The 14,590-nt window shown below is 39.2% G+C and overlaps 1 protein-coding gene across 6 annotated transcripts in view; it reads right to left on the bottom strand.

The window, feature by feature from the left end:
- SPIRE1 (spire type actin nucleation factor 1) overlaps positions 1-14,590 on the bottom strand; it is a 272,091-nt gene that overhangs the window by 58,547 nt on the left and 198,954 nt on the right. For 4 of the 6 annotated variants that reach the window (XM_089671043.1, XM_089671038.1, XM_089671037.1 and 1 more), the window contains exons 8-9: positions 14,103-14,232; positions 8,864-8,905 (exon numbers count right to left, since the gene is read on the bottom strand). In XM_089671043.1, the coding sequence (XP_089527169.1) occupies positions 8,864-8,905; positions 14,103-14,232 (172 nt within the window). The remainder of the gene's footprint in view (positions 1-8,863; positions 8,906-14,102; positions 14,233-14,590) is intronic. The other 2 variants (XM_089671041.1, XM_089671042.1) reach the window with 1 other exon arrangement.

Consider the following 14,590-nt stretch of genomic DNA (forward strand, 5'->3'; position numbering starts at 1 on the left):
TTTCGCCGATGGGCGTATCTCACTCAGCTTCGTCAGGACCAATGGGACAGCTGCATTTCAATATCCTATTTATAGTGGGTAAAGACCCACCCATTTATGCAAAAGAGGTGACCTGCAGTTGTTCCTAATGGAAGAAAACAAGGGGGGGGCTAAATACTTAGCACAGCTACTGGTCTTAATTAAAATTAAAAAGGCAGGCGGCTGGAGTCCACAGGGAGGGGAGAGGCTTGATATTTTAACCAAAACATATATTAATCAAAGGTCATAAATTACTTATACCAGTCTGTTGGGGCTTTTATCATACTTTAACCAGGAGATGGCGATATAAATCAAAGAATCATGAATTCCATCCACTGAATCGGGTTCTTGGGGAGACAATATCAATTATCAAAAGATACCAACAAATACCACAAAATGGCAATATAATCTGAAAATTCACATGAGGGTCATTATAACAAAAATACCCCAGTTTTTTACATCCATCCTATGCTTGCTAATGTCCAGATCTGCTATTCTTGCTAATGTCCAGATCTGGTTAAGATATATAGATGATGTGTTCCTTGTGTGGCAAGGAACATCTGAGGAATTGAAATCATTTTTGGGAGAGTTAAATCAGAACTCCTTCAATATTGGACTTACATATATATGTGACGAAAGATGTATTTCTTTTCTGGATCTGGAGATTAGACTTGAAAATGGAAAACTCCTCACTAAGACATATAGGAAACCTACTGCGGCCAATACCCTATTAGAGGCAAGAAGCTACCATCCACGTTCACTGATCTCAGGGATTCCAGTAGGACAGTTTTTGAGATGTCGGAGAAACTGCTCAAACATCAATGATTTTAAAATGGAAGCTCAGGATCTCTATAGAAGATTTAGGGAAAGGGGGTATTCCCACTCCCAAATTAGAAATGCTCGGAGACGGGCATATCAAACTGATCGTGAGGATTTATTATCTACCAAAAAGGAAGTGAAGGCAAGATTGAGTGATCAGCCTGTGAGAATGATTACCCAATTTGGAGCTCAATGGCAAGATGTTAAATTAATATTGGAAAAACACTGGAAGATTCTTACCCAATGCCCCAGGTTGAGCAAGATTGTAGGTGAACGTCCCCAGATGGTAGCAAGAAGAGCACCAAATCTTGGTGACCTCCTTATTCATTCAGATTATCAACCATTAAAACGAACAACATGGTTAAAATCACGTACCAAGGGGATGTTTAAATGTGGAAAATGTCAAATCTGCAAATATGTGGACCGCACGGATTCCTTTTATGATTCAGGAAATAACACTCACTATAAGATTCAGAGTCTTATAAACTGTTCCACAGTAAGGGTATTATATATCTTAACCTGTCCCTGTAAAAAGATGTATGTAGGTAAGACTAAAAGACAACTTAAAGTAAGAATTGGTGAACACTTTAGAGATATTAGATCAAATGATCCTGATAGTAACCTTGCCCAACATTACGCTAAATATCATGGAGGTAAACTGGACGGCACTAAAGTAAAAGGTTTCTATGCACTGCACTTCCCACAGAGGAGAGGTGATTTTGATAGAGAACTGCTTAAAAAGGAGAAACATTGGATATATAAACTTGATACACTGTACCCTAAGGGGTTAAATGTGGAGTGTGATCTCCAAGTGTTTTTGGAAAAATAGGTTTATGGGACTATGTATCGGTGTTGGGAATATTAATGAAAATATGGATGATCTTATGATATGAGTTTTTTATATAGCTCTAAACAATGCAAAAGGACTTATTATCTGGTTAAATGTCCCTTAATACCTTCTGTCTCTGAATAATGACCATACCATAGGATGGATGTTAAAAAACTGGGGTATTTCTGTTATTATGACCCTCATGTGAATTTTCAGATTATATTGCCATCTTGTGGTATGTGTTGGTATTTTCTGATAATTGATATTGTCTCCCCTAAAAAACCCGACTTAGTAGATGGAACTGTTGATTCTCTGATTTACTGCCATGTGGCGGTTAGTTGATGGCATTTCTCAGTTTTTCTTAATGGCTGGAATTGCGATAAACCTGTATATATTGGGAATATTAACGTAAATATGGATGACATTACGATATGAGTTTTTTATATAGCTCTAAATAATGCAAAAGGACTCACTGTCTGGTTATATGTCCCTTAATACCTTTTGTTTCTGAACAATAACCATACCATAGGATGGATGTAAAAAACTGGGGTATTTTTGTTATAATGACCCTCATGTGAATTTTCAGATTATATTGCCATCTTGTGGTATTTGTTGGTATCTTTTGATAATTGATATTGTCTCCCCAAGAACCCGATTCAGTGGATGGAATTCATGATTCTTTGATTTATATCGCCATCTCCTGGTTAAAGTATGATAAAAGCCCCAACAGACTGGTATATGTAATTTATGACCTTTGATTAATATATGTTTTGGTTAAAATATCAAGCCTCTCCCCTCCCTGTGGACTCCAGCCGCCTGCCTTTTTAATTTTAATTAAGACCAGTAGCTGTGCTAAGTATTTAGCCCCCCCCCTTGTTTTCTTCCATTAGGAACAACTGCAGGTCACCTCTTTTGCATAAATGGGTGGGTCTTTACCCACTATAAATAGGATATTGAAATGCAGCTGTCCCATTGGTCCTGACGAAGCTGAGTGAGATACGCCCATCGGCGAAACGCGTTGACGTCATACGTCAGATACGTCACTTCCGGTCATGCGCACTAGGTGGAACGCACGCTGACCCATAAGGAGGAAGCCATCTTCACATGCCATGAGGCAAGCGTGAGCAGTACAGGCGCTGAGAGGGGGCTGGAACCCGCGGTATATCGGCGGATGTCAGCGGTGGTTCCTGGGCCTCTGTGGCCGTGTTTGGCAATATCCATGAAGGACTTTCCTTTCATTCCCTTTATCCACGGCACAGGTGGTGAGTGGATTGTTACAGGACATTAGATATACGGTCCTCTGTGATCAATATGACCTACATATCTTATTGAGTGCAAGCTCTGTCAGTGACTTCCCACATTATTTGTTTCACTACAGGATGGGGACATTATGGTGCTTTGTATAGGATACAGGACATACCGCATATAGCTCAACAGGCAGAAGATTCCTTGGGATATGTTTTGTTTTTCCTACAAAGGGTGGTGTGTAGTCCACATACAGTGGTGAAGACACCATTTCAAGCAGAGTGCTGCAGTCTGCACCTTTTCTCCCATCATGGGAATAAATGGGGCTTATTTCCATTCAAGAGTTTTATGATACAGCTGTTCACATAACAGATGAACGGGCCCCAACCACGTGTGCCGGCACAGGAATGTATTGCATCATATATGTGACATTTATGTCTTTTTCCAAACAGGCCTGAGGCTTACTGTTCCCCTCTTTGCGCTTATTGTGCTTACCGCATTTCATACATGTGATATACGTATATCCATAGTATAATTTTTGGATTCCCTGTTCGGGATTCACCATTATGATATTGGTGTAAATTCATTATTTAATATTATGGTATACCTATGGTATAATTTTTGGATACACCTCTTTAGGGAAGTGTTTACCTATGTGTTTGTACTACAGAGATATTAGACTCTTGCAGTCACTTTTTCTGTTGCACATACATTTAGACCGGTCTTGATGTCATTTTATATGGTTTTAGGTCTGTGTGTTATTGTCTCATACTGAGGTGATGGTAAACCAGGGCGAACGCCCATATGTCATATTTATATCTGTGTAATAAAGCATAATTTTTGGAAAATTTTCTGAGTGTCACGGTCTGTTCATAATGTAGCCGCTTTTCTGTGAATCTCTTTTCACAAACCCCCTTTTTTTGAAGGCATAAAAAGACTACCCACTTGCAACCTAGTTATGATTCTCTCAGCAAAGAGGTTTATTTACGGTTCATATCAGTATAGTTGAAATTCTCTCTGCTAATCAATTTCAGGTTGAGTGAACTTGGTTCTGATCCCTTCTAGGTGAATAGTCTGGGTCTATCACTATAGTACTTTCAGCACGAGTCTGAATAATAACCTATTGATTTGGTGTCGATTTTACCTCTGTATACAGTGTGTATGATGTTAACGTGATACCAACGTTTATCAAACATAAGATAGTGGTCATAAGACTGAACCACAGTATACAATCGTTCTGCAAAGTGACTTTCACATAAACATGCATAATCATTTTAGCTGAGAATATATGTAGCTGAACTTAAAAAAAAGAAAAAGAAAAAAAGGTTGGAGTACATATAACAGATGTGGAACTGGCATACCTGGTCTAGGGGTCAGATGTTGTGCTTTGATTAGTATACAAGTACATGAAAGCAATTACTGTACAATATAGAAAGCATGACAAGTGACATGTCTTGACAGACACTTTAAGCTATTACATAAAAAATCTTGTAAAGGTCTGGCAAAAGACAGTCCAACCTAACCACCAACAGCAAATTTATGGAGCCCAGAAACATGTATGTTTATTAGTGACAAATGAAAAGGTTAAAAAAAAAAAAATGGAGCCAGTCGTACATTTTTTTTATTTTTCTATAGGTGCTTTGGCTACCTGGCTCCTGAGATTTGTCCAACCCTGTCATTTTCGCTTTGAAAGAAAACAATTGTCTAAAATTATATTTATTAGCAGCTATATTTTTTCTCCCCAGACACCACATCAAGGACAGATTTTTGCACAAGACTGAAGTGAAATTAAAACAACATGGATGATTAACGGTAAAAAAAATAAATATTTCTCTCATGGTCAGGAATGATTAGAGATCCAAGTTAAAATTCACTAATAAAGTAGATGTACTATAATTCAAAATGGAAATACTATATGAAGACATGACTAGAGCAATTATGTCAAACCTTTACCATGTCACCCAACCAATAGTACAGAAGCCATATGTCACTCTCAGTTCCCTTTGATGTTATTAAAAGCACCCTCCTAGCAGATGCTCAGTATCATTCAGTGGGAACACCACCAGTATTATACATTTATAAGCAAATAGCGCCCACACATCAATGATATCACTTCTTTTTACTAAATTTTATTTAGCCAGAGATGCATGTCTCAAGTCTCTGTACAGATTCTCTACGACTAAGCTTGTAAAGGTGAAACACATCAAAGAGGGGAGGTTCCCAGGTGGGCACCATGCATGCTTGGCGAAAAGAAGTGATGTCATCAGTGTGAGGCCGCCCAGTCCTTGTACGGAGTTAACATGAAATGAAGACCGACTCCCAGGGTCAGAACCAAGCACACCCAGATTGGACATGGATGACTGGAAACTGAAGTGGGGGATTATACATTTATAGTTCAAATGAAGGAAATCAGGAAATACCTAAATTTCATAGATATTCAATAATGTTTAACCATATCAAGCTCCGGGGTTAATATAAACCATTTCCCTTATTTAGTGATTTGATTACTATACAGAAATTGTATACTACTCTTCAGAGTAGCTATAAAGCCACAGGCCTCCCATTAGCATTTTCTCTTTTTTACTCATAGTAGTAGTCTAAAATACGAAATGACTACATCACTATTTGTGTTCAATCCTCAGGTGTGATTGACAAATTAAATTTGGATATGGGCTTCATGTGTAATTCAAGCATATCTGGCCACGTAATACATCTCAATTATTCCTATAAAGATAAGGATGGGTTAAAGGCTGATGACAGATGGACTGAATTGCTAATTATTTCAGCACCCATTACTTGAGTCTTATAGAAATCATTCCAATGGGGATGGATTTAAGTCCATGACCGTATCATACAGTCCATCTTTGCTTTACATGGAGGACATAAGATAAAGATACTTTGGGGAAGAGTACAGCTGGAGCATTGGGTTTGTTGGTCATATTGTCATATGGTTATCCATCCAACAGATGTCTCCTGCTGGCTGGGTCTGGGTTTGGTGCACCACATTGATTCTGGCAGTAAAATAGGGAGCTGAAAGTTGGATCAAAGGGAGCTGATAATTATGTCATCATTTTTAAAATATTTTCACATCGGAAAATCTGAACACTGTGCATTTTTATTTGCCATCAATTCTGCATTAGGCTAGGTTCACACTTCTGCCTCAAAGTGAGTCGCTCTTTAGCAGCAATGAATTTTTAATGGCATCTCCTCCCATCTGCCAATGAACTGCATTTACAAGTGCAAGAAAGCACATGGTACAAAAGCACAGTGAAGTTTCAGTGCAACTGCAGTATTGAAAAGGTGCAGGGGACCTTTTTCCTGCAGGTACAGCAGCTCATTCAAATGAATAGGCTGCTGTGGCCACGCAAACACAGCATGCAGGAAAAAGCTAGACATGAAACTAGCTTTAGGTTAATGTCAGATGGGCATTTTCAACATTGTGTCTGACAAACATAATGTAACAATTTACATTTGTGATTTTAAAAAGAATCCCAAGCTGTTATACGTTTGGAATCTCTGGTGTAGAGATAGTCACTCTATAGGCAGGCATTAATTAATAATGAGGCCTGTTCATTTTCTAAGAACAAACGCATCATATAACCACTCTAAAATGTTTGCTGACAGCATTGGTTAACTTCTGTCCTGCAATAGTTGCATTACACTGGGGGGAAGCATAGGACATTTGTTTACTGTATATTTCCAGCAATCCAGTAGCACCATTTCCAATTGCTAAAACAAACTGCTGGGTTATATTGGTACGTTTCTAATAACAGCTTTCTCATTAAAAATGCATATTTTATTTCATACATCAAATAAATCATGCAGATTTAAAAAGAAAGTTCAAAGAGGACAAGGGAAGTTCTACATAAGAGATGGAGACAAAGAAACCCTCACATTCTTGTAAGTTTGCAGGGTACAAAATGAAATATAGAGATTTGGTGTTCCAACATATGTCGACCCACCCTGTTCCAAAAAAAATGCTAACCATCTGGAAGTATCCAACAAAGGAACAGTGGTGCTTTTGTTAAACTAAAGTTGAAGATATGACCATACAACACTTATGTATCACATGTTCTTTACTGTAAACCTGGGCCGCACAGACATTTATTGATCCATCTCTCAATTTTCTAAGATTTTCAGTTGGGCTGCATGCAGAAAAAACTATGCTAGATATGAGGGGTGAGCACTGAAAAAAGTATAAAAATATGTAATATATGCCTGTGCATGCTTGTTGAATAAAAACAAGATTATTATATTTTTTGTCCTATAGTTATGGAGATCCACTGGTTTGAACACTTTCAAGCAATTTTACAATCTAGAAGTGTTTAGAGAGGCCTTAGTAAATCCTAATAACGGAATGACAGAGGCAAGTATTATTTTTCATGTGATTTTACCTATTAGTCCCCATATGCTTTGGGTGAAATAGTGCTTTTCACTATCAGTTTTTCTTGCAAGGAAAAAAAACATCCTAACAGGCAACAATGTCCATTTTACTTTGTAAAAGTAATTATAAAATGATTAAACCATCCACTCCTGGCATTGTGCGTGGAGCTGTTGATACCCCGATGTTGCATGTAGTCTACCCTGTTCATACACCTTTCTGTGAAACTTAGATCATTTTTAGGTTACCTTACATCTGTCCTACTTTTTTGCACTACTTCATTGTGCCTTTACTTGCTGTGTTTTATTATATATTATTTTTATTAAAAAAGAAACCCTCAAATTCTTCATGTAATAAAAATCACTAATAAATATAATTGCATTATATTTTGTCACACTTGGCTCTGTTGTTTCTTTGCTGCTAATTAACTATTAGGCCCCTTTCACATGGCGTAACTGATCAGGACTGCCTGTAAGTTTTTCAAGCAGACCTGATCGGATGGACCATTTATCCCTATAGACTGGCAGGTGTAAATGGACTTGTATCCGTTTACACCCGCCTAACTCCAACCTGATCTGGTCCATTGAAATAAAAAAAACGGAAGGGAATCTGTTACCCTCTGTCTAGGCAGATCGGATTGGAGGGCTGTTGGGTGTAAGCCCTGGTTCACACTAAAATGCGGCTTTGAAATTGCATTACTTCAAGTGATTTCAAAGCCGCTGATCAGTGCGCCTGACATCTGTGTGACTTCATTCACAGATGTCTAAGCAAGCAGTACATGAAAACGCCAAAAATAGTGCAGCAACCTTTTTTCAAAATTGGTGCCGCACCACGAAGTCCAAGTTACATTGATTTGAGCAGTTCCATAGGCACAACTAGGCTGCGTCATTTTGAACTGTCAAATCGCATGACAAATCACATTGGTGTGAATGGGAGCTAAATGGACAGAAATATACATTTACTCCTGGCCAGTCACCCATTGAGCAGAGCGGGCTCTGTCCATGTAAACTCTGGATAAACTGAGGGGACATGGACCTGTCATCTGCTCTCTCTGCTCTAATCAGAAGGGGATCAGCGGACAGATCCCCTGCTGATCAAATTAGAGTCCGCCCTTTGTGAAAGAGGCCTTAGAATGCTGAACCATTAAGGAAGATCGCTTTTGTTGGAAATTTCAGTTTGCTAGTAATGTAATATCTAACATCAGCAGTTAACCTTAACATAGGTTATGGATTCTCTGTTCGATACATTGTGAGATGTAAGCTTGGTACACACTATAAGGACACAAACAAGTTCTTTCCCAGCTCTACCTTGGATATTACATTTTGGCAGCATGTACCTGGCAAATGAAAGCAAGGAACTAAAAGACCCACAAAGGCACACCATCAACTAATAATATGAGCATACTGCAAGGTCATCTTTCATGTCAAAGTAAAAATCCAGAGCAAGTTATCTGAAGTGATTTGTTTCTAACTTATTTCTGACCATGACAGAAAGAAAAAACTATTCCCACAAATGAGCACATGGAGAATGCACCACAACATCCACAACAATACGCCAGGTGCACATTTTACCTGACAAGTCAAAACTGTGAGACATGCTAAGGGGCCGCATTACTGGAAAAACAAAAATAGTCTGTTAGGACACATATATAAAATAATAAACAAACACCAAAACATTTCAGATTACATTGTGCTATGTAGCAGTATCTGAAATGTGGATGAGGTTAAATTGAAAGCACAACAAAATAGGTTTTGTTATACAGAGAATGTCAGAGAATAAAATAAGCTTGATTTATATCTCAACCATACACTTTATATAAGGCAACTTAGCAAATGGAAAGCAAAAGCTACAAAAGTTATAAACTAAAATACGAATAATTTAGGTCCCTCTCACACGAAAGGTCCGATTAGGTCCACCTCTCAGCTTTTCAGGCGGACCTCACTGTACTGTCCATTCATATGGACTGCTGGGTGTAAACAGACTTGTGTCTGTGTACACCTGCCTACCTCCCATCAAAAAAAACAAAAAGAAAAAAAAAAAAAAGGGGGTTAGGCCCATTTATAACATTGCAATTCTTATTTATAGGCTAAGAGCTTTGCGGTTGAAATGTGTCAGTGTTGTGTATTTTTGAACCCAAATGCATAAATAAAACGGACTTCATGATCAGTCTGGTGTGCTGACCTGTTATGGCAATTTGCATATATTCAGGGGAATTTAAAAAAAGTGTGTCTTGGACACCTTTTAGAATTTCACCAAGGTGTGGCACAGAAAGTGTCAGTGCTTGCTTCTAATTCATGTACCTGTCACAGACAGATATATGAATTTGTAAGTGTTTAAACTAAGAAAGGAGTGTCCATATTGCACATTCCTTCCCCATTGCAGTTCCACCCTCCCTCCGTGGCCACCATGCACATCAAACTGACAGGCATTTGGCTGGGGAGTTTTCTACTAGGGGTGGGCAGAGTCTGATGAGGAACCAAGAGACTAGTTCTCCACTAGATAGATATACTCCAGTTTTGACTGACAGCGCACAGCAGTGGGACGATCCATAGCCACTATTCAGTCTAATAGGAGCTTTCAAATCTGCCCAATGCTATGCACTGTCAATCATAATTTGGCCAAACCTGATGGGGAACAAGTGCCAGGCCTGCCCACCTGTTGACATGTCAGTTACCAAACATGGTCATTGACATTACCTGTATCTCTGTCCCTTTTTCTATTAGCTTTTGGCCACAGAATCTTGTGGCTGACAGCTAAGTGGGGCTGGGAATACAGAGCTGTGCAGGAAACTGCAACAGACATGACAGCTTCCTAGCACATGCATGGCGCACTCTGAGTACTGGTGTAACTCTGCACACCAGTTAAGAGTTGGTCTTCATTACCGCCAGTTCTCCAGCATTTGATGCTGCAACAGCAATAGATTCAGGTAGTAAGAACTACCTGAATTTGGTGCACACGTCAGTAATGTTACTGACACTGGCGCAAATGCTTGCCTGAATTAGACACATTGTTAAAGTAGCAGTCCGGTCAATAGAGCGGTCTGATCACGAGATTTGCTCCTGGTGCTGGATTCAGGGGAGAGGAAGGAGAGCAGACAACACCCCCTCACAGAAAATCTATGGGGGTGGCAGGAAGTTTAAACTTAGATAGGTTTAGACCACACTACTACTTTAAGATAACAACTGCCAAAAAATTGGCGTTTGAGCCATTTGAATTCCCCTGACTATGTCTCTTCATGCTTAAAAGCTGTTCAATAACTCCTGTTTTCTCAGTCCTTTGCCGTTTACAGTAATTTTGTTGTTTTGGCAATAATCTGTCGTGTGGAAAATGTAGAGGCTGCTGGAACACATCTGAAATGTAAGCATTTGTGATCAGGGATCTCTTTCTTTAACAGTGCATATTGTGTAGGTCATCAAGAAAAAAACCTTTGTTAAACGGCTCAGTGGAAGCAGCTTTCTCCCACTAATATGTAACGTATTACTTCCGAGACATTTAAAGCCTGATGAGCTTTCATTTTAATTTAACTAAATTTCAGGTGCTTTATAAACAAAATATGTTACAAGTCTTAAAGTAGGTTTTCTGTAGAAAGCAAACACAAATTGAATAGAAAAGGATATTCCCTGCCAGAATGCTGCATAGTAGGACACTTCCTCTATGTAGGGAAGCAGTGGTTTTTCAGCAGAGGTCTGAAACACCTACTGCTGAGGCACACCTAGAGTCCTCCAAAAAAAGGAAGCATGACCTATAAATCTGACTCAGCAGGTTCCATGTCTGACCTCTGCTTTAACACAGGGACCAGGGTCATACTCTACAGCATGACAGCAGGGGAAGGACTTTGCTACTCGAGCTGTAGCTGTTTTGAATATAGAAAACAAAAAACATTGAACTCTGTTGCACATAGAATGTATTTAGCCAATTTAAATCTGAATTCTTCTGCATGTTTACATTGGTCTTAAACCTATTCCAGACTGATCCCTGTGGAAGCAGAGAATCATTGTAGTAGCTACCACTACTACAGTGATCTTTGCTGTCTTCCAGCTCTCATGCAGTAAAGGCAACTACAGGGGCTCCCCAACTTGGCACAGTCACCATTCAGAGAACACTTATTTTCTTAAAGAACAAGAAGTGTTCTGACTGGACCACCTCTCGGCCTTGTTCAATCAGAGAAAGCTTTGCATTCAATGAGAAAAATACAAGGTATTCTCTGAATGCCGCCTGGCCAAGCAAGCAACCTGTAGTTACTATGGAGCAGGGCAGCTGCTTGGCGTAAGACCCAAAAGACAGCAAGGATCACTGTAGTGGTGATGACTATTACAGTGATTCTCCGCTTCCACAGATTTTGCAAAGGTATGGAATATGTAGACATACACTGGTCCAAGTTTGATGTAATGTAGCTATGAAAAAAAAGATAAATTGAGCTTGAAATTAAGGGTTTGACTATTCACTGGATCACATCTCTGTAGTTAATCTGAGGCCTCCATAAGGGCCATCCCAAAAAGGAGATTTTGCTAACAGTCAAATCGTACACTTCTATTCTTCTGATTTCCTTATTCATTACAATATGGATAACAATTACTACAATTCCGAGATACACTATATTGCCAAAAGTATTGGGACGCCTGCCTATACACGCACATGAACTTTAATGGTATCCCAGTCTGTAGGGTTCAATATTGAGTTGGCCCACCTTTTGCAGCTATAACAGCTTCAACTATTCAGGGAAGTCTGTCCACAAGGTTTAGGAGCGCGTCTATGGGAATGTTTGACCATTCTTCCAGAAGCGCATTTATGAGGTCAGGCACTGATGTTGGACGTGAAGGCCTTGCTTGCAGTCTCCACTCTAATTCATCCCAAAGGTGTTCTATAGGGTTGAGGTCAAGACTCTGTGCAGGTCAGTCAAGTTCCTCCACCCCAAACTCGCTCATCCATATCTTTATGGTCCTTACTTTGTGCACTGATGTGCAGTCATGTGGGAACAGGAAGGGGCCATCCCCACACTGTTCCCACAAAGTTGAGAGCATGAAATTGTCCAAAATGTCTTGGTATGCTGACGCCTTAAGAGTTCCCTTCACTGGAACCAAGGGGCCAAGCCCAACCCCTGAAAAACAACCCCACACCATAATCCCCTCTACACCAAACTTTACACATGGCAGTCAGGCAAGTACCGTTCTCCTGGCAACCTCCAAACTCAGACACGTCCATCGGATTGCCAGACAGAGAACCACGATTCTTTACTCCAGAGAACACGTCTCCACTGCTCTAGAGTCTAGTGGCGGCTTGCTTTACACCACTGCATTTGACGCTTTGCATTGCACTTGGTGGGTGATGTAAGGCTTGGATGCAGCTGCTCGGCCATGGAAACCCATTCCATGAAGCTCTCTACACACTGTTGTTGTGCTAATCTGAAGGCCACACAAAGTTTGGAGGTCTTTAGCTATTGACTCTGCAGACAGTTGGAGACCTCTGCGCACTGTGCGCTTCAACATACGCTGAGATTGCTCTGTCATTTTATGTGGCCTACCACTTTGAGACTGAGTTGCTGTCGTTCCCAGTTGCTTCCACTTTGTTATAATACCACTAACAGTTGGCTGTAGAATATTTAGTAGCAAGGAAATTTCACAAATGGACTTCTTGCCCGGATGACAACCTATCATGGTACCACACTTGAATTCACTGAGCTCTTGAAAGCGACCCATTCTTCCACAAATGTTTGTAGAAGCAGTCTGCCTGCCTAGGTGCTTGATTTTATACACCTGTGGCCATAGGAGGTGATTGGAACACCTGAATCCAATGATTTGGAGGGGTGTGCCAATACTTTTGGCAATAGAGTGTATATGTCACCATGCCAATCAATGACTAACGGGACAATGCAAAATTGTAGCCCTGGTGTGATTCCAGGACAAAAGATTGCCAAAAATTTGAACTGCAGCAATAATTATCTAATTTTTATTTGCAACCAAGAAACCTGAAAAGCAGATACAATTATATTATTGTGCACTAAAGGTAACTAAGTTATTAGTGTCCATTACGATCCTGATATCTTAACAATATGCTAGTAGCGAAAAACGCAAATGAAGAAAATAAATATTCTTAAATCTAACAAGTAAATGTTATTTTATTTAGTAATTTTAATGAACAAAGTGTAATGATGTATAGTTACCTATAGCAACATTTAAATCATATTTTAGGTGTTTAAAAGCAGTCATAAATAATAAAAGTAAATTTATCATTTGCTGAGCGTACTACATTAAATTAAGTGTTGAAATTAAAGTCTTCCGTATTATATACTTACGCACTCAATTATACCTTGGCCTATTAAAAAAAACATTTTATACATGCATATACATAGCATAAAAAAATGGATAACCATGCATGATACAAATGTTATAAAGGCTGAAGATAGTGAAAAAGCCAATACCACTTACAAAAAAAAAAACACGTTGGTAAGAGGCATTTAGAAAAACAGTTATATATATAATCATATACTTGACTCCCAGTAGCCAAAACCTGTCAGTAGTTACTGTATATCAGAGATGTTCTTGAATTTTTAATACTTGCCTTTCTGCAGCTCATCTATAAAAAGTACAGTACCAAGATGTGTGCCTAGGTGAATGGAGGTAACCAATGAAATCATTTTATTCTGTTGACATGGTAAACTGAAAGAACAGCAGCTTGAATCTTTCCAAGCAGCTGCATACATAATTTGCATTTTAATGTTCACTAATTTTTCAAGCTAACTTCTGACAAAATGCTTTTAACAGCAAGTTATACCGATTGCCAGGTCTGCCAAACTGCCTACAGCTTTCTTACCAAGCCGACTACGCCTAATTTCATCAGGAGAAACCGGACGTAGTTTTCTCTCAGATTTAATTTCTTCTAGTATTCGTTCATGCAGACTTCGAGGACGTGGTGGTGTGGGTTTTAATTTCCGTGCAGACACCTGAAAATAAATGTAAAAACTAACATTAGGCACCATGGAATGGACTATGTTGATAGTACTGAACAATGCTGATGCCTTCCCATCTGTATGAAAGCTTAAAAAACAAAAAAAAAAACCCAATAAAACTGAATTGTTATCCAAACACGGGTAATGAAGAGGCATTGTATGTTGGTTACTTTTTTTTACTGTACATAGGTTAATATGTAATTTGAGCCCTATTATTGGAAATCCTCTACAGCCAAAATTTAAAGAGCCTGAAGTTCCTATCACCGTTGGGCCCCCTTTCCCTCATTCCTTCTTCCTGTATAACTTGTGCTCTTCTCCCAGTCTAAACTAGTTTCCAAAAAAATATTAAAGA

Source organism: Staurois parvus, unplaced genomic scaffold (genome assembly GCF_062004578.1).
Source record: "Staurois parvus isolate SC_StPar_1 unplaced genomic scaffold, SC_StPar_1.0 ptg000097l, whole genome shotgun sequence".
NCBI lineage: Eukaryota > Metazoa > Chordata > Amphibia > Anura > Ranidae > Staurois > Staurois parvus.